Consider the following 24,758-nt stretch of genomic DNA (forward strand, 5'->3'; position numbering starts at 1 on the left):
AAGTCACAAATATGCAAATTTACAACACAATACACTAGCATACTCTTGATTACAGCTATAGTTTCATAAATTTGTAAGCAACTAAAATCTGCGCAAAGATTTTCAGGATGTTGATGAAGGGATGGAAAACCTTTAAGTAGATGGAACCGACTCTCACAGAAAATAACACATTCCAGAACTTTGATTCCTTTTACTTTCAAATGCAAATGTTACTTATCCGTAACCTGAACAAAATAAACTAAGAAACTTTATCTCTCCCCAGAAAAACATAAATCTTAGATGAGGTCCTCTGTCACGTAACATATCAAAGATGACGTCAAAATGCTGCTAATGATGACGTCACCTATGCGTGTGTCCTCCAATAGATCATTTGTAAAAACAATTAAAACGCGTGTATAATCGTGGATAGACACAATTTTTATTGCAACCTTTTGCTTAAAAACTATAGTACAACATATCATTTATAACATAGAATAAAAACATCAAATAGTGCGAGTTCGATTTGAAATCACATGTACAATTTTATACCAAACTTGCACAACACTAAGTTCAATCGCCACTAGCTTTAATACGACCATGTTAAAGTCTGGTGTTAATTTCCCTACAATTTTAATGTTTAACTTTGAAAAACCTACAAATCTGATTTTTTCAACTTTCTAGTTTTCCAATCTAATTCACAACGAAAAAAAGAAAAAAAAGCTAGTGTGATTCCTGAGTGAATCACACGGCTGAAAGCTAATCAGATTGCCCTCGAAGGAGTATGTTACAATGCTCAAGTTCAAGAACTAAAAAGTCGTCTAATTTTGCAGTTTCTCAACTATTTACCACTAATTTGTTTTCTTTACGTCAAAAAACAACCAATAAATTTCCTCGTTATGTTTAATAAATTGTACTAAATTGTAATTAATGTTGATTATGAAAAGATTGGTGCTGACTTGAAGTAAAATGTACTGTTTAAGAAAAGTCGACAAGGAATACTGGAATTTCATCTAGAGCACGTTTCATTGCTGCATCAGATCATCATCCGAAGAGCCTGGATTAGCCCTTGTCTTCATTTAAGCGCCATTTGGAAGCTCTCAAAGGATTTTGCATCATCTTTCGTCAGATCGATGGAGTCCTGGAAAATAAAAAGAAAAGAAACTCTTCGCTCAAGAGGGCGCTGATTCATCTTTACTCTCAGCTTAATGTGACGTGTTGGCGAGATTGGTGGGCCTAATGATTTTTCTTCAAGTCCAGGAACCCTTTGACAAGCGAAGTCTGAGTTTTGTTCGGTTGAAAATTAAAAAATACATATATACATATATATATATATATATATATATATATATATATATATATATATATATATACATATCTAACTGCAGACAGTACTGTTTCGGCCTTCTGGGCCTCATCAGTGCAGTGCTGATGCTAGGATGGGGGTGAGACCATATAGCCACCCCAAGTGATCTCACATATGTGGGATCATCTAAGCCATGCCAGAGTGCTCAAACTAGAAAAACTAGTGAGCATGCATAATGCTAGCAGCAATGACTCATCCTAGTAGAGTGCTCAATTTGGACATGAAAGCAAAGCTTTGTATGCCTTTAAGTAAAAGAATGTATGCCTTTAAGTTAAAGAATTAAAGAGGACGCATCGATTCAATCGATGCGTCCTCTTTAATTCTTTAACTTATGTTTACTTAGCTCTGCCACCACAGCATTGAGCACTTTATGCCAAGGTAGACTCTACCCCCACATTAATTTAGATATCTACATATATATATATATATATATATATATATATATATATATATCTATATATATCTGTGGAACAGTGCTCAATACGTTGAAGCAGAGCAGAATATATATTATGAGAGGAAAAAAAGACGCAATTACATTTCCCGACAAGCCTGTTTCGTGATTCGCTTCACTCTTCAGGGGTTTATTATAAACCCCTGAAGAGTGAAGCGAATCACGAAACAGGCTTGTCGGGAAATGTAATTGCGTCTTTTTTTCCTCTCATAATATATATTCTGCTCTGCTTCAACGTATTGAGCACTGTTCCACGCGAAAATCGACTTGCAGACTTCCTATATATATATGTATGTATGTATTATTGAAGCTCAATAAGTCGCGCAGTTTAAGTGTTTGTCCTTTTTGTTTCGGTGATTGATGTTTTAGTCGATACAACTTGATTCTATGTTGCAACTAACCTGTTTTGAACCAGGACTGTCTGGTTTCTCGTAGGTCTGATCACACGTCACAATGCTTCCTGGGATCTGTTGGTGATCTGTCACAGGGTTCCCATTGTCTGTGACACTTTCGTCCTCCATGCAGTGACCATGATTGTGATGCTCTTCTGAATCTTCCATTAAAGTCTCGTCATGTTTGGAAATCTGGAATGGAATTAGGTAATTACAACCGTTTACCTTCAATTCAGCCTTAAAAAGAATAGCGTACACAATAGCGTTCACAAGATCGCATTAACTTTCATCAACGGAGTCATATAAACACCACAGTAAGGCGCGGCTAAATTGTTGGTCCATTACACAGGGGTGTAGCCAGGATTTTTCAAAAGGAGGGGGGAGGTATACTGTGTCACACAGAGGGTACTCCACGCTGTGTTTACTTAATGTGACAAAGGCTCACAAAGGGGGAGGGATCACGGGTCACGCCCTTGTAACATCGCTGATTAAGACACGTGTTTTACTAGTTGAAGACTAACTCCACTTCATTCGAGACAATTATTTAGCCATAGCAAACTATTCGTAGGGTGAAAGTCCTATAAGAATACTAGAAATAGTTACCCTTCTTTCCTTCAGTTTTTCCATTTTACTCAGCGAGAATGCATTGCCTTGCTCACAATCTCTGTAGAAATAAACAAAGAGAGAAAGAGGTAAACGGTGGATAGAAAAAGATAATGATTTGAAGACGAAGAACGGGGTGAGAACATAGAAGAGAAAAAAAAACCCAAAAAGGCGATGCTCTTACTCACGAGAATGCATGGCGTGTGAAAAGCTCTGGAAAAAGAACAACGCAGCGAAGTGACGCAGATTAAACACAAGAAAAAATTGTATACTTACCTCTTAAAATCTGTAAAGTAATTCGAGAGGAAAATATACCATTTCTTTGATTATGTTTCATGCAAGAAAGCCTCAGTAAAGTTGGTTGAAGTGAAACCGTAAGTGAAACGCAATTTGTACCTCGGTCAAGCGAGTGTATTATTTATTGAAAGGGGGACAAAATGTTTTCGAGAATGCTATTGAGTAAAATGGTCTATTTCAGACCAATGGAGATCTGGTTGTCGTGGTTGGCATACTTACCCGTCAAAAACTGTCACTTTCAGACCGCGGCAGCGAGTGACTGAAAAGCAATAGATTATTCAAGCTGTTAATTACTAATTTAGTTGTTCATAACTAGTGAAGTCATAGGAGAACATCCATAATTCGATGGTTTTTTTGATATGATACACAACAGCAAAGCCTCAGAATTTAATTATTCGTTATAACATAATACACTGACATAGATAATTTTCAGTTACTCGTGATTACGTTGTAAGCAACTGAAATCTGTGCAAAGATTTCAAGTTTGTTTTTCACTGCTGTTTAATAGATGGAAACAGACCCTCCCGCCGTATGATTACTTTGGTTTCAGTCTCACGATAACTTTTCAAAGTGTACTATCTAACAATTATTAACCGAACTGGATGTAAATATCCACTCACCGACATTGTGGCGAGTAACGGTTTTAGTATATGCCGCATAGAAACCAAAAAAATTTGTTTGTCTATGTCGGTATACCAAAAATGGTTGGAAATTAAATTGTTGGCAGGCGATTTTGTCTCTTCGGCTCCTCGAAGTAGAATAGTACTTACTGATCTCATCCGAACCAGCCAGTCACTGCGCGCGAAAGAACACTATTCACCTGCCGTGTGATATATACTAAAATCGAAACCAAAAAGATCCACTTACTCTTTTTAGATGCTTTCCAGGACAGGAAAAAAATTATAGGCACTGCGAATGCCGGCAAGATAATCCACAGAAGAAGAAGGTAATTAAACGTCTCCTTTTTGCTTTTTCTCTTGGTGCTAGATCCTTTTAATTTTTTAATGAGAAAGGTAGAATAACATCTCAAATTCATTTCAAACAGAGATAAACACTAGATAATAATTAGAGCAACTGTCGCCCTCTGTAAGGGAAGCAGTTTGAGGAAAAGAAGGGGTCCAAGTCGGAATTATGATGTAAGATTCGTCTAGAAAGCAAACAATAGATGCTCAAGTCGCTTGATATGAACAGAGAAACTGAACTCAATTGACCGCTCTGTGCGCCGCTACAAAAATTGATAACACACTGATAGACATAAATCTATTTATTTTTTTGCAATTTCTTTATCGTAGTAAACAACGGTTCTCGAAAAATTTCTAAACCTTATGGACAGTAAAAGGATAAAATATTTATCTTGTGTTATAACAGGTAACTCCGTCAGAGATACCACAGTGCTGCTTGACAATTCTACAAGATAGTTACAGATGACTGTGTCTTAGAACGGGCACGGATAGCTCTGATAACTGAATTAGGTCAGATCACTTTTCTTGATAATGAAAAAGAGAAAAGAGTCTAACTTTAAGGAAACTTTGCTTTTTTTTTGCCGATTGGCTGTACTGAAGTTCGGAGACTGGGATGGGAAGGGTGGCTGGTTCGCGGATATATGATTATCGCTTCATCAACTTTCAATAAAAGACAATTTTATATCAATTAACGAGGTCTGCACTCGACTAATTGAACCGTAGTACATGACCTTAATCTACAGTTTTCTACATCAATAGGTCAGTGACGAGAAATATCGCCTCTCCATGCATGTGGATGAAAGCAAGGGCATTACAAGGCTCCTCCTCCTTTTGAGTTAAGAAAGTGACTTGGTGCTCTGTCTTCTTCTTCCACGTTTTTATTTCATGACTTAAAAGGCAAGATCGGCAGTATTTGAGTCCCTACCTTCTGAGGGGAAGTACGTAGTGTGCCGTAAAGTGACGGCAGCACTGGACTCTGTCGTCGTGCTTTCTTCTGAAAAAGTGAGATTTGATTTAAAAAAAGATTAAGCCTTAAAAATGATTTTTTTTTAAAGAAAATTTTCTATCAATTAACGAGGTCTGCACTCGAATTATTGGACTGTAGTACATGAGCTTATTAATCTGCAGTTTTCTACATCAATAAGCGATGAGAAATATTGCCTCTCCATGTGGATGAAAAGCAAGGGTATCACATCGCATCTTGATTTGAATGATCACCGGTTTGACCTTCAGAACCTACCACAATATGACATCTCTCTGGCTTTCTTCTGTCTGTCTGTTTAAACTCTCTGTCTTACTACGAAAGACTGACTTAAGTAATGATTACGTTAAACTAAACGATTAACTGACTGAATGACAGACCAACTGACTGAATGACAGACCAACTGACTGAATGACAGACCAACTGACTGACTGACTGACTGACTGACTGACTTACTCACTGACTGACTGACTGACTTATTGACTGACTGATAGACCGACTGACTGACCAACTGATTGCTGACTGACTGACTGGCTGACTGATTAGTGAATAGAGGGGGTAAGTTTCTGCAGAAACTGTGGTGCTGCGTCTATCGCTCTTACGAAGGGCTAACGCACGAACCGTCAGCTTTGAAACTCTTTACGTTGGCCAATTTACATCATCAACTCAGTTGATAAAACCAAATTTATTTTGACTTCTTGACTGACTGCCTGACTAACTGACTGACTGTATGACTAACTTGTAATTACTGGCTGGCTGACTTAGTGGAAAGCTGGCTGGTTGTGTGGCTGATTGACTAACTGTTTATGTGAACTTCTGTCACGGGCAATGACAAGCTGTTTAATTAACGAAATTTGTATTCCTTACCTGCCTTAAGCGTTCTAACAGTGCCATTTGCGGACTCTCCATAACCTACAATATTTCTTGCTTGTAAGAAAACGATATAAGATCTGTTTTGCTTCAGATTTTGAGAGTTGAAGAACGTTTGTTTGATTCCATGATACTGCTGTATCATTCGGTAGTTTTCCTCAAGTATTGTAATTTTGTAATCAAATATACCACCATCAGTGTCGTCTTGTGGCGCATCCCATGACACATTGACGGACTGCACATCTGCGGTAAATTTGTTTATAACAGGCGGCCCTGGTGAGTCTAAAAAAATATTAAATAGTAAAATTGATTTCATGGCAGATAAAAGTTAACAATCATGTATCTTAGGTGAAGCAGAGCAATTTTCAAATGGCTTCCGAAAGAAATCACTGATTTTGAAGGATCGTCTCTAGTTTTCCTGCACCGCGTTTTCTGATTGAGGTCTCCCCCTCTCAGCCGATCAGATCAGCGGCCAAGCTTAAAGCCAATAACATATACCTACGTTAGATTGTTATTGACGCTTTCATAGTCAGCATTATCTGTTTCTCATTGATACTTTCATAGTCAGCATTAGCTGTAATGATTATTTTGGTTCATGATATTCAGTTGAAAAGCACTATTGAGGAACAAGTTCAACAAAACTGACAAGAAATGAGCCCTGCTCTAATTCTTTCTTTTAAGGCCTTATCACAGAGACCAAACCATCAAAAGTAAGAGCCTTGAACGTTTGGGAATGCCAATGAATCCTTCATGACGTTTGAACGATTTGCTCCCTTAGTTCTGTATTGTACCAGTGGTGACAATGCGAAGAAACATATCATGAAGTGATGAGATGTTATTGAAAACTTACAGGAAGTAGTTTAGTTAAATTTCGAAACGTAGCATAAACTTGTAACTAATATAAAATTTATTTTAGAGACTTTGAGCAGTGAGTGAGACTTTTCAGCAGAAACAGAAACGGCTAAGAGTAAATAAAAGTGTTAACACTTACAGAGGCGCTCCACTGTAATATTATATACCATTGACCCTTTCTCGTTTTCAGCTTTACACGAGTACAAACCAAAGTCACCCATAGTCTTCGGAATCAGCATCAGTGTACTCATGCCATGCATGAAGCGAACCCCGGCTAAAACTGGTTGACCATGTTTTAACCAGGTAAAATTTGCAGACGGATTGGCATCCACTGCACACGTTAAGGTTGTCGTGTGGTTAATCCAGGATTTTATGAGAGGATCTGTAGTTGCTGTCTTGTTAATATAGGGTTTATCTGAAATACGAATTTATTTCAGAAACCAAAAATGGCACAATGCTTGGACAAGGGAGGGGGGTGGGGGTGAGGGATAGACAGGTTTTGTTGATAGAGATATCCTATCTCAGCTTCCTATAAGGGTTTTGAAATATCCCACAATGCTTTGCTTTTATTGACAACCATTTTACTCCTTTTACTAAGGTGAAAAAGGGTGTCCAGGTTTCTCCGGTAACTGGATTCCCAAGAATCCAGTGTGACTAGGAGTTCATCGCCTTTGAGAAGGCCTTATCACAGAGGCCAAACCATCAAAAGTAAGAGCCTTGAACGTTTGGGAATGCCAATGAATCCTTCATGACGTTTGAACGATTTGTTCCCTTAGTTCTGTATTGTACCAGTGGTGACAATGCGAAGAAACATATCATGAAGCGATGAGATGTTATTGAAAACTTACAGGAAGTAGTTTAGTTAAATTTCGAAACGTAGCATAAACTTGTAACTAATATAAAATTTATTTTAGAGACTTTGAGCAGTGAGTGAGACTTTTCAGCAGAAACAGAAACAGCTAAAAGTAAATAATAGTGTTAACACTTACAGAGGCGCTCCACTGTAATATCATACACCATTGACCCTTTCTCATTTTCAGCTTTACACGAGTACAAACCAAAGTCACCCATAGTCTTCGGAATCAGCATCAGTGTACTCATGCCTTGCATGAAGCGAACCCCGGCTAAAACTGGTTGACCATGTTTTAACCAGGTAAAATTTGCAGACGGATTAGCATCCACTGCACACGTTAAGGTTGTCGTGTGGTTAATCCAGGATTTTATGAGAGGATCTGTAGTTGCTGTCTTGTTAATATAGGGTTTATCTGAAATAAGAATTTATTTCAGAAACCAAAAATGGCACAATGCTTGGACAGGGGAGGGGGGTGGGGTGAGGGATAGACAGGTTTTGTTGATAGAGGTATCCTATCTCAGCTTCCTATAAGGGTTTTGAAATATCCCACAATGCTTTGCTTTTATTGACAACCATTTTACTCCTTTTACTAAGGTGAAAAAGGGTGTCTCAGGTATCTCCGGTAACTAGATTCCCAAGGATCCAGTGTGACTAGGAGTTCATCGCCTTTGAGAATATTTGAATGTAAAATGACTCTACCACGTCGTTTTTAATATTTTAAAGTCAGTTAAAGTGCAAAGCACATGATATGCCTGCTTTGATCCCCTTTCCTGTTTCTATGACTCACGAGTACATACTTAAATCCTTACTCTGTGAAAGGGATGAACAGTATTGAATGTACTTCGGAGAAAAGGAGTTAATTTCAGTTAACTTACATCGTATGACCCTCACTTGAACGCTGTACCTCGCGGAGCCAGCTTGGTTCGCTGCTGTGCAGACATAAGTTCCAGCATCTCGCAGTTCTAATCTTGGAATTTGAAGCGTAGATGTTGAGGTGCTATTTTGTAGCGTTTTATCATCTTTGACCCATACGACACTTGGGGTAGGGTCACCTATTGCGTCACAATGAAGTGTGACGTTGACTCCTTCTTCAACATCAATAGTCTTGTTGGATCGATGGGTTATGGTCGGTGGAACTGAAACAAATGTAAGCGAGGGAATAACAAAATATGGTCGGTTATATCATTTACTTTAGAACGCCACGTAATATTTTACTTCAACTCTGCTCCGCTCCACTTACGAGAGACGAGTACGAAGTATCGAGTTAGAATGAAAGGAGTAGGTTTCTAAAGAAATTGTGGTGCTGTGTCGGTGGTGTGTATTTGATTTGGATTTGATTTGGGTTTATCATGTAAACTGCTGTGATATAAAGGAAGTCCAGCCCTAAGAAAAGCCGTAACAACACATGTGGAAAAAATACGACAATTTTTCACGCGTGTTTGAAGTCGCGGCCAATCAGCTGAGACATATCACTCGCCTTTCTCGCCACTCTGTCATACTGATGAAAGAACGGCAAAGCTTTCATGCACCATTCTCAAGCAAACTTCGTTTGTCGGGTGAGTTTTTCTTGGATTATGGCTGCTAAAACACTGAAAAATTCGTATCGCCTATAGGCAGTGACGTTTAAAGGTTTCTAGAAGGGGAAGAAAACCAAACTACGAAGAGAAAAACCGAGTAAAGAATTCAGTGGCTTTGGTAACGTCGTTCAGTTTCTCGCGGCTGAGAACAGAAATCGACCTTCGGAAGATATCACGAAGAGAAGTCCCATATCTCCCCGCAGCCATGTATTATTCTCTATTTATTAACTGAGTTCATAAAGTAAATCAGCCACCGAAAACAGTTTCTTAAACTGGCGTTTGGAGTGTTAGCCATTCGTCAGAGTGAATGATAAAAACCAAGTTACCTGGTTGAAATTTAACACCGATAAACCATTGAGAATGCTCATACTCACAGAGAACGGCCAGTTTTATAGGACCACTCCTGTAATCTAACCTGTCCGCTGCCGCTGTACAACCGTAAGTGCGAGTTTTATCTAATTTGGTGACATTCTTTAAGATGAAGTCAATCTGACAGCTATGTTTACTGGTATTTCCCGCCCAGCTCAATCTGAATTTTAATGTGTCATCGAGTGTTGGGTTGACCACTGACATGAAAGCTTCTCCCCGGTCTATAACAATGGTGATGTATTTCTTCATAATCAGGTCGCGGTTAGTAACTGTTTCTCCCCAAACGATGCTTCCAAACCTAACTGACGTTCCAAAACTTAAATCCCACGAAAATATGGCACTGGATCCCAAACTTGCAGACACAGTAGCAGGAGGCAATGATGATTTGGGTTTATTTTCATATAAACTGCTATGATATAAAGGAAGTCTAGCCTTAATAAAAGCCGTAACAACACACGTGAAAAAAATACGATAATTTTTCACGTGTGTTTGAAGCCGCGGCCAATCAGCTGAGACACATCACTCGCCTTTCGCGCCACGATTATGGCTGCTAAAACACTGAAAAATTCGTATCGCTTACAGACAGTGACGTTCAAAGTTTCCTAGAAATGGAAGAAAACCAAAATATGAAAGGAAAAACCGAATACGAACTCAGTGGCTTTAGTAATGTCGTTTAGTTTCTCGCGGCTGAAACAAAAATCGACCACTGGAAAATATCTCGAAGAGAAATTCCATATCTACTCACACCCATGTAATATTCTCTATTTATAGACTGAGTCCATAAAGCGTATCAGCCACCGAAAACAGTTTCTAAAACTGACGTTTTGAGTGTTAGCCATTCGTCAGAGTGAAGGATAAAACCAAGTTATCTGGTTGAAATTTAACACCGAAAAATAATTGAGAATGCTCATACTCACTGAGAACGGCCAGTTTTATGGGACCACTCCTGTAATCACTCCCAGACACATACGCTGTACAACCGTAAGTGCGAGTTTCATCTGATTTTGAGACATTCTTTAAGATGAACTCAACCTGACAGCCATGTTGACTGATATTTCTGGCCCAGCTCAATCTAGATTTGAATGAGTTGTGGTGTTTTGGGTTTTTCTCTACTGATCCGCTTTTCCAAATGGTGATGTAATTATCCAGGATCCGGTCGTTTTTATCCGTTTCCCCCCATACGATTTTTTCGAAATCATTCCAGTCAGCCAAGTTTCCAAAACTGAAATCCCACGAAAATATGGCACTGGATCCCAAACCTACAGACACGGTACTAGGAGGCTCCTCTGTAAATTTTGGTTCTGAAAGGGAGAGGTGTATTTTTAATTTCTAGCACGGACAAAGCAGCAGTTACAAGATAATTAAATTGCGACCGTTTTATGCGATGCACATTTTCTCTCAAATGACTTTGTCTCTACGGAGACGTTATTGAGACTTACGAGAGAAGAGAGAAATGCGTACATAAAACGATGTGAATGGGGCCGGAAGGGAACAAGGTCCTCTTTTTCTTTACTCTTCCCCTCCCGTACTTCAAATCCTCCTCCCCAAAATGAAGATTTTTATGGATTCATCTGCTTTTTTTTGGACAAGTCTCTTTAAACGAGAGGAGGAGCTATCCAAGTGGTAGGAGGGGAGGGGGGAAGGGGGTTAGCAAAGGCTCTTAAACCGAGTGGGTTAATATGCATGCTTTGTCTACTAACATGAACGATGCTCTTCGCATGCACTTCTTGTTAATTATGTCGAAAGCAGCTGGCTGCAGACTGAATTATCACGTCAGTCATCGGTAGTATGGGTAATTTTTGCGCACCAGTGTCTGCCTGAAATCGAGAGAAGAACCCTCGCGCGGAATTAAGCATGCATAATTACTGCTAATTTTTGTCACGCAGGATTGCAACACGGCTACACGAATTCTTTATTTTGGTCATGTTGACTAGATAGACTGAAATCGTCATAAAAGCCTCGTCGAGTTTATCAAAGAAAGCCAAGTACATTACATCATATAGTTTTGTTCAACTCGAGAAACTTACCGCTGACAGTGAGTGTGAAACACAGGAAACAACAGAATCTAAATACTGCGGTTACAGACGACATCACTTTCGGAATTAGAGTCTGTAAAGAAGAAAATAGATAGTGTGAGAATTTATCTTGACCATTGACGATTCAAAGCAAACTTCGAAGCCTTGCTAGCTCAAAGAATTCATGCTTTGACAGCCCTTCGTGCTGTGGGTAACGCATAAAGACTTATTGAAATCATTTTTTTTTAACTCTTCTTCAATTATTCAATTCCGACATTTCTATGATATCTATCGAAGTTAAAAAAAAAACATTCCATCTCTCTAGACTGTCAAACTTTTGCAACAATTGCAATGGCAAGTGAGTATGAGTCAGGGACACATGTCACTTGACATGCCAAGTTACTGTGAACAAGATTTTAGCACAGTCATGGGCTCAGAATTTCACTTTCTATAGTGTGGTACCTAAATTTATAAATGGCACGTGCGTTTTAAAATGAGTAATTTGCAAGTCTATTGCTCGGTCGTGAATCCAAAACTGCAAGGATTTCTGTAGAATCTATCATAATTCGGATAATACTCAGTTAGACGTATTCAACATGCAGACAATACTGCAAGTTGAATAAGAAGACTTCAAGACTGGGTTGAAAAGCAAATACGTGATCTTAAATGACGAAAAACGAAGTAGCTTACCGTCTTTTAAAACGGTCTTAAACTTTGAAACCGAGTTGGTTAGTCGGGATCAGTTTTGATTGAATCATTTTGCACATAACGTCTTCTCATAAAGAGTACTGAACAATGAGTAATTAAAGTCCGCTCTCCGAACCTTCTAAAGTGCATGCGTAAGAAAAAATTCAAGGTGTCGTGCAAATAGTACTGTGCTTCTTTGCTATCTTTAATGCAGACATTTGAAAGATAAGCTTAAGCACATTTAAGATGAGATGTTCTTCCCGCAAGATACCTCGTTCTTTTGTCACGTAAACTAAATAAAATTGTGGCTTTTGGGTAGAGTCCAAGGTATACGTGCCATCACGAAAGAGTCTCTTATCTTAAGATCAGCGAAGTGAAGTGTCCAGTGATGTAAACCCATTTAAGCCTCAGGGCTGTCTGAAATCAACTGCATTGCATGCAACTGGAACCGGACCAGCCGATTATTCAAATGATGAAGCATCGATTGCATCTAACACTAGATCATGAAGTGGTCTTCCAATTTACTGTTCAGCGATGTCCTCATATATTGCTGGATGGGACTCGCTTGGCTAAAAATGTTGTTCTCTTTACCTACAAGGAACATTGATTACTGACGCACAAAGGGCTCTCCAGACCCTTCAGATCAGATCTTAATTCAAACACTATAGATCTTAATTCTAACATTACCCACAGGAAAGAGAAAGAAACTGAGAATTACGAGAATTAATTAATTTTGGGTACTCCGCGGTCTATTGTGGTAGTCTAAATTACCTCCGAAGGATCGGCTTTGATCAAATTCAGTAAACGTAACTTTTGACCTATTCAAGAGCAAGCACGTGAAGTCAAGATGATGTTTCGAACAAATTAGTTACTACAAGAGAAAAGGAACTTATCCTGATATCTTGCGAATTAAACTTCTTTACGCATCATGATAAACGGATCACTTCTCAAAAATTTGGTGCGTTTGCACAAGACACTTGAAATAACTACGTCATTCCGTTTTGATTGAAAACACAGAGGTTTCAAATTATTTTATAACATAGCTAGTAAATTTGTGAAAGCACAAGTTCCTTTGTATACCAATGCTTTAAATCATTCGATGACTAAACAAATGTTTTGTTGGATCGTATCCCACGCCATATGCTCGCTTAAGTTTTAAACATTCATCTCTCTAAAGCGCTTAGCTGAAATTATACTCTCTACTCTTTTAATTGATTTTAAATTTGTATTCCAGCACGCAATTCTTTATCATGGTAGTAATACTACCTAAGAGAGAACCTCTCCTCTGAAAGTCATTTGGAAACCAAAGCAGACACCACTGCTAAAATAATGTGTTAATAGGACTGACTGAATTTCAACCTGCACCTTATTCTTGGTCTCGCAAATGAAACTGTTGTCACGCAAAAGGTGCAAACGTAAATCCATCCCGAGAATCCATCTAAAGAATTCGCAAGACTAGTAATTATTGTTAATGAGTTCGTGATGGGAGTTGCCATGAATGGCAAAAGATGATTAAGACCGGCGAGTTGTGTGTCGGAATTTTTCTTTCCATTTTCCAATTTTCTCGCAGCAAACATGCAAGTTCAAGTGCTTGATCATCTTGGTCAAACAAACTTCAATTCCATTTGCGGAGCGTGAATAGGGAACGTATTTGATTTTCTGCTAGTGTACAAAATCTCTTCATTAGGATAGCCACATAAGTTGTGAGAAATCAGGAAAAAATGGATACATGTAGCATGTCTATACATGTGTCTCAATTCACATTTTCCGACGTAGATTAGATAACAGAGTATGTAATCAAATCTATATTTACATCAGATTTAAAGTGCAGTAACAGCTGCACTTTAAATATGATAGTTGACGAAGAACTGTTAATCAAAACTTCAGTAAAATTGTATTTAAAAACTATATTTTCCGTCAAATTTGCAGTGTCCTTGTTTAACAGTTTCGGAAGTCAGTCTTTCTCTTATTGAATACAGTTGAAATGCGAATTTTCAGTGGAGATATGCAGCAAATTTTTATCGAATTGAGGATTTCCGAGTGGTACTATGCCTGATAAAACACGAAATAAAAGTTGATGCGCTATGATCTTTGTTTTTACTAAAGAAAATAATATTTTCACTACAGCTTAACCAGTACGACGAAGATCATTCTTATCTTCATTTATCGATCTGCATTTAATTTCGAATGAATGATATTCATATACCACAGTCGTTCATTCACCACTCACGTGTTTATTACGAACCAACTTAATGACCAGCTTCCAGTTCGCTTATTAGCTCAGTTGGTAGAGTACTGCATCGGTATCGCAGAGGTCATGAGTTTAACGCCTGTACAAACCTATCTTTTTTTTTGGAGGCTTTAATTTTACTATTGCTAAAGTAGCGTTCATTACTGCAAAGATCATTCTTACCTTCAAAATTAACGGTGGAGGCCGAATATGAAAGCTTCAATATAACATGTGTCCTTCATAACGATCCCTTATGTATCAAAGCCCTGGCACAAGAAACAGCAAATAGAAAGTTGCGTGCATTGTAAGCCCAAAGGTAGAGAAAAAAGGGCATAGAATTAGGCTCTATACAGCAACACTATGGCACATCGAGTCTGTAGATGCAATTTGAAGAACTAGGCTGTAAAAAAACCTTTGTATAGCGAAGCTTCACCGCAAAAATATTGTGTACGACCCAAGTGATATTCTAAACACTCAGTTGTATATGGGAAAGTGTCTGAACCCCGTTTGTAACTGAACTAACAAATTTTGCCGGCCTGTCTCGTGCACTTCGTTTGACATCAAGTCAAGCTTCACTGGAAATAATTTTGTTCAACTTTTTACTCAGCAATGGGCTTGTTGCTTAAGATCGGTTTTATAGTAATTTTGCATGACCTAAAAACATTTTTTTTAAGTACTGCAGTTGTCAGAAGTCCATCTGCGATCACCCATTGTGCGTTGTAAGCGGCTGAGACCACCAAATTGCATATTTCATAAATATTGACAAATTTGCTGAGGACCCACTATGGTTCAAGTCAAAACTCTCCAATCGTGCAGTCTATGCTTAGCACAAATGTTGGGCACTTCTGTTTATTCTTAATCAAATCATTATCTTCGTCATCGTGCGTTGCCAACCACCTCCTATAGTCACAAGAGCTTCGTATGTAGGGTTTCTACTTAATGCAAAACTCTCGTTTTGTTTTTTTTTTTATTTGAAACTCTTCGAGATTCATCGGCGCAGGTTTCCTGAACTAACGGACAAATTTTTGATCCGCTGACAATTTTTTTTTTTCTGGCCATTGTCATCCTCTGTTGTGTCGCGCAACAGTCGTTGCCGAAGTGATAAACAGTAGAAACCCTCCGTGATAAACCAGAAACCTTAACCGGCCGGGAAACGAAAAATCAGAATTCTAGATCAGATAAAAGACTCTATGAGGACTGAAACTGATGAAAAGAGAAATATCGCCACATACCTCTTTAAAACATCTCAGGATATAAATGTTATACAGTAGCGAAGGCTTATGTCCACGTTTTTATGGCTTACCTAAAATTCATAAACCGGGAATTCCTTTGAGACCCATTGTTCGCCACATCCTGTGTCCTAATGGCAAATGGCTATACAAAAACTTTTCTCCGTAACTACCAAAAACCAGTTACAAATAGTAACGCTCTTGATGAAAGGGAACCAGCGACTGGTTTTGCTGTTATTCCTTACATACAGGGTGTTACGGAACCCATCAAGAGAATTTTGAATAGCCACAACGTTAAAGTTGCTCAAAAACCTTTTCAGACTTTGGGGCATATTTTCGCCAAACCTGAGGATCCTGTCACGAAAGAACAACGAACCGACGCCATTTATTCTATTCCTTGCAATGACTGTGACAACGAATACATCGGACAGACCAAACGTCAGTTTGGTACACGGTTAAAAGAGCATCAAAAAGCGGTTTTCCTTTGCAAAAAGGAAAATTCAGCTTTATCGGAGCATACATGCCTAACTAACCATACAATTGGGTGGGATAATTCTAAATTATCACCACTAATCGGCTTTACCACCAGCGCCTTTGTTTGGAGGCTTGGCATATTGACTCCGCCCACGCTCCTAATTAGTGATCATATAAAAGGACTTCTTGTTGCAGCGTTTAGATCACCCCTGATGAAAGCACTAGACAGGAGTGTGGAAACGTTGGGTCTATGAATTGTAACTTCTTCGGTTACATTTATTAAATCTGCAAACCAGAGTAGCATCAAACTATGTCTGATTGTCCACCTGGTTGCCGTGTGAACTTTAATATATCTCAGGATACTTCCTCGTCACAACACCTATAACCGATACCGATATGAAAAGTTGACCCTTATTCTTGAGGCTCTAAAAGTCACTCAGCAGACGGCTTTAGCGAGCTTTGGATCTTTTTTATGTTAAAAAAAGGGTTCAGAGGTTACAAACAAAGAAAGCAAATTATCTCATGAGCAAAAGAGTGAAAAAAAAAAACTACTTTCCCATTGAGCTTGCGCGGAGTTCTCAAATGAACCGTGGTTGATAATTAGAAGTGTAGCTGTCCTTCTCAGTTAAACTTGCAATTGACATTACCGTCAGCTTGAATTTTAACCCCGATAGAGAGCAAACGTCGGATTATTTCTATGGACATTGAATAAACCGCTGGAAAGAATGTAAATTTTCCTCAAGATTTTTTGCGACTAAAGAAAGGGAAAGGAAAACAAACGCAACAAAGCGGCTTAAGTCGATCCACCATCAGAAAATAAACACAATATGCTAAAATAAAAATAAACGAAAATAACGCACTCGCAGCTAAAACTCACTTTGCTGACAGCTTTAAACTTTCTGAAACGCGGTACCTAGTGACAAAAGTTCGCGAAAAAATCTTTTCTCATTTAGTTTTTAAAAGAAAGTCTTTTGATAACTCCACGAAAAAACCTCGGTTGCTGATTTTCAGTCACACCCAAGCAATTCTTGATTACTTTGTAATTTTTGAAATTTTCTTTCTTTAATTCAGAGAACTGAAAACTGAAATTGAGCTAAAACGCACACATCCGACCTGAGTAAGCCTTTTATGCATATACAACAAAGCGTACTCTGTATTGTACTTTGGCCGTTCCATAAACGCTTCGGAAGGAGAGTTTGATGCTGACTTAACGTCACAAAGCCGCTAAAGTTTTTAACGCTCATGTTACCAAAACTTTTAAAAATCTTTAACTCGATCCGATCATGATCTTGTCAACTGCCTTCCACCTCAGAAGCATTTTTAACATTAAGAAGCCAAAAAATTTCATTCGTCTTTCAACAAGAGCAAAATTTTCAGCATCGTCTAATTGTTACTAATGGCAGAGCAGAGAGGAGACCGGTTAAGCAGTCCTATCTATCGCGCAGGAAGAAATCTTCTTGGGATCCGAACACTAACAACGTTCAAAACTAAAGAATGGGTCTCTTCGTACCATTCTTCAATGAAGGAAAAATTATTTCCAATTCGATTTGGCTTTTGTTATAACCCATTCCACTTTCAGATATAGGAAGCAGAACGGCAACACTAAGCATTCTCTGAAAGGGTCATGCAAATATTGGTACAAATCTTAAATAATGACTGTTTCTCGTGAACGGCAAATGTCAACAGAAGTGCATGTTGACGCAAAATCGTCACGTGAGGATGAATATCAAAAAATCGCTGAGGAGGTTTCCTTACAAAATTCAAGAATTTTAACGGCATTTTAATGACAAATAACCTCAGCCTATCTGCATAAGCGACGATAATAAGCATCTTAAAGATTCCGCACAGGAATAAAAACTTGTGGATTGAAAACAGTCTATAAATAAGGAAAGGATTCAGTTCGACATGTTCAGTTTGAAATTAAGTAGTCCATGTCCATTATCTTGGCGCCGCAACACACGAAGTCGAGGCTTACTTGGCGCCAGCGCATTGGGTCGAGGCTAACTTAGTGCGCGTAAATGAAGTCCAGGCTCATTCGGCACAATCCGAGAGATTATATACAATTCATAATCTCTTGGCGCAAAAACATTGTTGAGTCAAGACTTACCGGAGGCGGAAGAAATCGAGCCCAACAAAACGGCTTCCTGGTCAACTTTCTTCTGAAAGCAATTAAAAAAAAGAGCAAGTTATCAAACAACTTTAATTTCCTTGTTGCAGTTTTCTATTTGCCTTCTCTCTTTTTTTCAGTTTTTAGTAACCTGGCTCACATCAAGCCGTCAGCGTTCACTACAGGATGTGGCGCCCAGGGCGGTATGATTAATACCACTTACTAGTCTCGTTTTCTTGGTACGTACTGTAAGTTATGGAACCAGCTTTTTTTGAACGGACTTATGGCCCAAGCGCGAAGCGAAGTTCCACGACTAACAGAAAGGACGAAGAAAAAGGGGTTATTAAGATGTTTATTTTATCCCAGGTTTCAAATAGAGGGAGAAGATTTAAAATCAAATAAACTTTTAATTTAGCGCGCGCACAGTGAAATACGGCCCGCTAAATTGACCAATCATAGCACACCTGTCCCGATTGTGCTCGGAAACTTTTGATCAACTTTTGGTGTTTGGAGTAATGTTTTGCGGTTCTAACAAACTCTAGCAATTTTTGTCTTCCTTAGCAATGTTTGAGCAAACTATAGGTTCAGAGCATATATAAAGCACAGGAAAGTCAATAATTTCACAGAAAACTTCAATTTATGCAAATTTCTTGATTGAGTATCAACCTTTTGAACACAAATGAACCAAGTGCTTTGTTCTGTGTGACTTATTTCATTGATCCAATTATCCGAAGTACATTTAGCTGGTTTGTAAAAAAGTGTAAAAGTTTTCTCTAGTTTTTCTGCAATGTGATTGACTTTTTTAAACAAGCCTTGAAATTTGATTAGTTATCGTGTTTAAGTAAAATTGTCTCATAATCTGGGAATAAGATGCAATTTAGAGCATAACATGGTGTGATTTGTGAATACATCGCACCAGCGAGCCAATCAGGTTGCAAGGATCACAAATGTTTTCAAAGTGGATTTAATAAAGTTGTCGCGTGTCGATCCTCATCTCTTGTGTAATGGGTGACTTAATGTTATGAATAAGGAAGGAGAAGTCGCATTATCAGCCAGTTGTGGGTGCTAAGAGTATCAACCTTGTCTGCTCTGGTGCGGAAAAGAAACATAATACTCGATTCAGTAGAAATACTAAACCACGAAGCAAGTAATACGAGGAACAGTGGAACCTTGATCTGACGAAGTGTTACGGGACTGGGAAATTGGTTTGTTATATCGAGGGTTTGTTATTACGAAAACCTCGAGTTGACAAATTTGCAAAAAAAGATCCGAAATGTTCGTCATATCGGGGGAGGGGATAGTTGTTATTTAGTTTTATTTGATTTGATTTGATTTTTGTGGTGCGAAGTCGCGCTAACCAGCATTTTGGGATTGGAACGATTACTGTAAATAACATTTGTGCATTAATGTCCACATGACGCTACAGCACTACGTACAGGATGTACATTACTTTTAAAGAACGGAGGACAAATTTCAATGGAAGTAGCTGGCAAACGGAGGAAAAAAGGGCATTCGGCTGTAAATTCCTGTCTCCTATACCTTTACCACAAGAAGCCTTCAAAAATAAAGTAGTTACTAGAAATAATAAGAGAGAAAGAGGATAAAGCGGATCTGTAGATGTAACGAAATCCCCATTATGACGAACACAACCCAGAAACCCAAACTTATAACATACCTTGATATAACGAGCAAATATTAACAAGTGACAGAAGACAAATGCGAAACAGACCAACAAGATTAAAAATCCTTCAATTCTGCAACAGTAGAACCATTTCATAGTCAACAGCTCATCATAAATGCCGACACTGACACTATCGACACATCGATTATCTCGAGGTTCTGTCTGTTCTAACTTCCGGGCCGAAGATTATTGTTCGTCCTACTGAGTACTTCGTTTTATAGAGGTTCTACTGTAACTGAATAACTCTAGTAGCAAAAAACATATCAAAGTTGACCCGTTATCGGCCTTCGCAGAAGAATTTTCACTTCACTTTTACTGATGCTTGTAAACAAAATTCTAAGCATATTTGTAAACATCAGAAAGTGGAATGAAACAAGTCTACACAAATAACAGCCACGTGGGTCTGTTGAAGGCCTAAATGTAATAACTGTCCTAAATGTAATAAAGTCCTAAATTTAATAACATTTGGTCCTAAATGTAATAAAGTCCTAAATGTAATAACATTTAGTCCTTAATGTAATAAGCCTCTAATGCAATCGTTTAACTCCTTCAGTGCATTGTTGTTATGGCGGACATCCACCTTGAGATGTTAAAGTGGCAGCTGTTGCACCAAAAAACCGCTGACCAGTATACATATCACACTACGGGCTCGCTGATATCAATGGGCGTCCTTTTACTTGCTAGACATAAGAAATATCAGCAGTCGAAGTATGGTCCTTTGAGCGGTTTATTGATCGAGTTGGAAAAAATTATTTCCAGCCTAAAGTAGGCTTGTGCTTGGCTGGAAGCTCAATAGGATGGAATCGATTGGTACGTAATCATTAGGACTTTTTGGAAAAGAAATTTACTACAATTGATGATGAACTAGCATGTTATTGTTGATGTTATCGTTCGTGTTAAAGTCTTAAGTACTGATGCACCATTTTAGAGCAGTCTGAATGATTTCGCTGTCACATGTTAATCCAAAAGAAAAGTGTTATCATCAATAGTGTTACTGAAATTTTGCACATCTATGTTATTCAGCGTCAATTGATTTTAATGAAGCATTTGAGTTCGTTTTTAAGAATGACTACCTTGATTTATTCAATTTTGAACCTTGGATATTGCATTTGTAGCCCTCTATGGCTTTACTCCACCTCAGTAATCAGTCCATGTACCATGTGACTATAAATGGAAACTGTTGAGCTTTCCTTTTTCATTCATCTATTTATCTATTCATTTTCCCCCCTCACGGCAGGGAGAAGAGATGAAGTCAAAAAATGAAATGTAGACTTGAGATCAACTGTAAAATATATGTTTTCCCAATATTTCGGTTCGGGAACTGATGAACCTGTCATAAGGGGCTAAAGGAAAAAAATGAATGGTTTATCAGACCATCAACTGTCCATCATGCGTTGAATGTTGTAGCTCAAAGCTCTTGCGTGGAAAAAAGGCAACATGTCGAGACCTGTGATCGTGAAATGGAATAATATATGATTGGTCAGTAGATATCTTGCTCTGTAAGTCACTTTATCATATAGCTAGCAGCGCGCGCGGGCAAGATGAAGTGAATCCCGTGTTCTGACTGGCTACCTGAGCGGGCATGATGGGCCTACCCTCACCCGCTTTGGATTCCCCGTATTGACCCCACGCAAGAAAATTTACAAAGTTCGTAACTTTTGGACAATGTCGGCAAATACATAGAAAAAAATAAACGACCCTCTTGGGTTTATTGTGTTGCAAACACAGTTGGATTTCACTATCGGTTCTCGAAATAAACAAGCCATTCTTGATTCTTATCAAAGCGAGATCTTTTTCTATACAATGAATCCTTTAATGATTAAGCCAAGAGAATACAAACTCTCTTGACCAAGCTTGTTCGGTCAAGATGACTGGATGTTAGCCTCGTTCTTTTTTTTACCTTTTTTACGGACCGAGACTTCGTCTCAGTCCATAAAAACGCAAAAAAAAACAAAAAAACAAAAAAAAAAAGAACTCGCCAAATATCCAGCCATTTTGACCTCACGCTTGGTCAATAACACTTATGAATATGTTTTATGCAGACCCATACAAATCTGGTAAGGAAAGACAGTACAAAAAATGCACTTACGAGCCCGGAATTTGTCTAACGTATAGATCAGTGGACTTCCTTTTCCTTGTAATTTGGTTCATGAAGTGTTAACTTCAGCACTGATCACACAAGTATATCGTCAATATCTGTTACACTTAATTGAGAGTCTGAGCCCATGATATAAAGAGAGCTATTGATCAGCGTTGTCATGGCTTTTGCGTCCGTCAATTTGATGCCAAAAGCACATCAGTATAAGGTTTTGTAGCCAATGCTTCTCAACCTACGTCTTTAGCAAATAAAAAGACCCTGATTAATATCAACGAGCCCACAATATGCCATGAATATAGGTCAGAGGATTCTTTGGTGCAACAGCTGTCACTTTAACATCTCAATGTTAGCACAGTTAAACGATTGCATTGGAGGCTTATTACATTTAGGACCTAACGTTATTACATTTAGGGCTTTATTACATTTAGGACCAAATGTTATTACATTTAGGACTTTATTACATTTAGGACAGTTATTACATTTAGGACTTCAACAGGGTCGACACGGACCGATAGTTTTACCAAAACGTGATCAACGATATGATCCCCAGATGCGAAGAGCCTGGTGCTTGTTCCGACTACTGCAGTTAAGCAAGGTTAATTTTGAAACACTTAGCCTAAATATATCTTATTCTTTGTATCGAATTCTTCTCAGTCTTCTGATCCTTTAGCTATTTGTTTTCAATCTTTGATCGTATTTGCTGCAATTGGAATATACATGAAACTGAGAATCTGAAACTGAATCCTCTATTGAACACTTTCCAGAATCTTTGTTTAGTCTGTGTATACTTAAAAAATATATATATTCTTCAAAGCCTACCGCGCGTGTTCCTAGTCTTAATTACTTAAGTAGCTCAGAGATGTTGAAGCACTTTCACGGCATATTTTGTGGTTTCTGGTGAATACGTGTGATATGCCACCGCATTAGGGTAAGCTTGTGAAATACGAATAAACAAGGCCTTGCCTCAAAGACAGTTAAATTACTGGCTGGACGATCGATAAAATGATAATGAAAATAGAGCAGGTCATCGCGCTCTGCCATTAACACGAAGGGTTGGTTGATTTCAGTTGAATGGTCTTCTTGTTCGCTTTTTTCAGAAAAATTAAAGGTCGACAGCACGCTGCAGGAGACTAGGTTAAACGCATTGATGTATAATTGATCGCATTGATTGTTCTGTGATTTTGATTCTGTAAATCTACTACATGAAAACAGTCTGAAAATACGGTGATGTAATCTCTCTGGGCTACTACTACTACTATATTACTTGCTGTAGCTGTACAAATGTTCACATTTCCGAAGAGAAGGTTTTTTTTCGCTCTTACATCCATAGCATCTCAACTAAGAAGACACTGATTGATGTGCTAAGCCTTGTCTCTGATCATTTTTCAGTTCTAATTTCCGGTATTCACTGTTTTAAGAGGATTCTGATCACCACAAAAAAGTAGTACTGTTTACCTTTCGATCATATTTACTTTATGCTCACGATATTTTAAAGATTGTTTCCCTTTTCTGTGGACGTCGGAGTTGTCAGCTCTCCAATGGAATGTAGACAAACGATGACAAAAAACGTCGAGTGGAGAATAAAAGACATTACTAAGGTATCATTAATTTGAGATATTCTTAATTTTTTTTAATGACAGGCAAATCAAATCTACATGAATTATCTATTGCAACACTTTGCTGCACAAATAAGTTTTCCGCTTGTAAGTGACCCGACAAAAAAGTCCGTGGAGTCTTAAGTACAACAGATTCATTGTGAGACAGGGTCCTAGCGGGCAAATGAGAAATCTTTGGAATGTGAAGAGTCTCTGTTGCAGAGATTTCTAGATTAGATATAAATAAAGTTTAATGACATGAGGGGTGAGTAAAGCTGTGGGTCTCCCAGAAGGAATGCGGTTTCCATCACAACTGTGACGTGAGAGTTGATTGATCGCAGCATTGTTCAGACCAAATTTATTTCATTACAAATCATCTGAAAGAATCCTAACTTCTTCATCCAACTGGAAACTAGGAGACGCGCGCTATCTTACAAGTTACCAAATAATACTTCACCAAAACGAGAAATCTGAAACATCCTTCTTATTCCAAGCCAATTTTTCTGTTTCCTTAAAGATTCTCTGTTATCTCGCTAACTCCAGCTGCGATCTTGAGGAAAAAACCAAGCTTTATTTCCCAAAAGAACATATTTCGCCCACCTTGAACAAAGTAGAAACGCCCTAAACTAAGAGACGCGCGCCATCTTACAAGCTACCAAATAATACTTCACCAAAACGAGAAATTACCAATATAAAACAAACCACTTCTTCCAAGTCAAATTTCCTGTTTTCTTAAAGATTCTCTGTTATCTCGCCAACTCTTGCTGCGATCTTGAGGAGAAAATCAGGTTTTATTTCTCAAAACAACATATTTCACTCACCTTGAATAAAGCAGAAACGCCCTAAGTATTTTTGGTCAGGTAATGAACCGCTCTTCTATTTCCAAGCATAAATGACCAAGGGAAAGTATGTTGTGTGTCGTTGTCGCATGTATGTTCTCATTGTGGGAGGCGCTGGAGGATGGGCTGGAGGTTTGTATTACGCCAATAAGAACCCGTTTGACGGGTTTTTTTTGGCATTGTTTTGACGCGGATGCAACGGGAAGAAGAAGTACGTATTACGTACTAAAATGCGAAAGTTATACACCGCAAA

General features: G+C 38.4%; 1 protein-coding gene across 5 annotated transcripts; it reads right to left on the reverse strand.

Moving 5' to 3' along the window:
- Positions 1–398: 398 nt before the first annotated feature.
- On the reverse strand, positions 399–24,739 carry LOC149048230 (neural cell adhesion molecule 1-like). Of its 5 annotated transcripts, none has more exons than XM_089198972.1 (15): positions 24,488–24,626; positions 18,293–18,344; positions 14,666–14,748; positions 11,578–11,659; positions 10,468–10,851; positions 8,480–8,740; positions 7,741–8,016; positions 6,891–7,166; positions 5,897–6,181; positions 4,973–5,041; positions 3,953–4,075; positions 3,305–3,344; positions 2,789–2,849; positions 2,195–2,377; positions 399–1,117 (listed from the first exon to the last, which is right to left on the reverse strand). In XM_089198972.1, the coding sequence occupies exons 4-15, from the start codon at positions 11,639–11,641 to the stop codon at positions 1,052–1,054; spliced, it is 2,088 nt and encodes a 695-aa protein (XP_089055098.1). In that variant the 5' UTR covers positions 11,642–11,659; positions 14,666–14,748; positions 18,293–18,344; positions 24,488–24,626; the 3' UTR covers positions 399–1,051. The 5 variants fall into 5 exon arrangements, with proteins under 5 accessions (XP_089055098.1, XP_089055100.1, XP_089055099.1 ...); XM_089198974.1 differs by having other exon boundaries at positions 18,293–18,341; positions 24,488–24,619; XM_089198973.1 differs by lacking the exon at positions 14,666–14,748 and having other exon boundaries at positions 18,293–18,341; positions 24,488–24,739.
- Positions 24,740–24,758: the final 19 nt, after the last annotated feature.

Source organism: Pocillopora damicornis, chromosome 3, assembly GCF_964200805.1.
Source record: "Pocillopora damicornis chromosome 3, jaPocDami1.2, whole genome shotgun sequence".
Lineage (NCBI taxonomy): Eukaryota > Metazoa > Cnidaria > Anthozoa > Scleractinia > Pocilloporidae > Pocillopora > Pocillopora damicornis.

Bases quoted from the DNA above. Each gene is read 5' to 3' on its own strand.
- LOC149048230 (XM_089198973.1), bottom strand. From the start codon at position 11,641: ATGTCGTCTGTAACCGCAGTATTTAGATTCTGTTGTTTCCTGTGTTTC. The intron at 7,167-7,740 runs GTAAGTGTTAAC...TTCGTATTTCAG, and splicing joins TATTACAGTGGAGCGCCTCT to ATAAACCCTATATTAACAAG. The intron at 2,378-2,788 runs GTAACTATTTCT...ATTCCATTCCAG, and splicing joins AAAAACTGAAGGAAAGAAGG to ATTTCCAAACATGACGAGAC.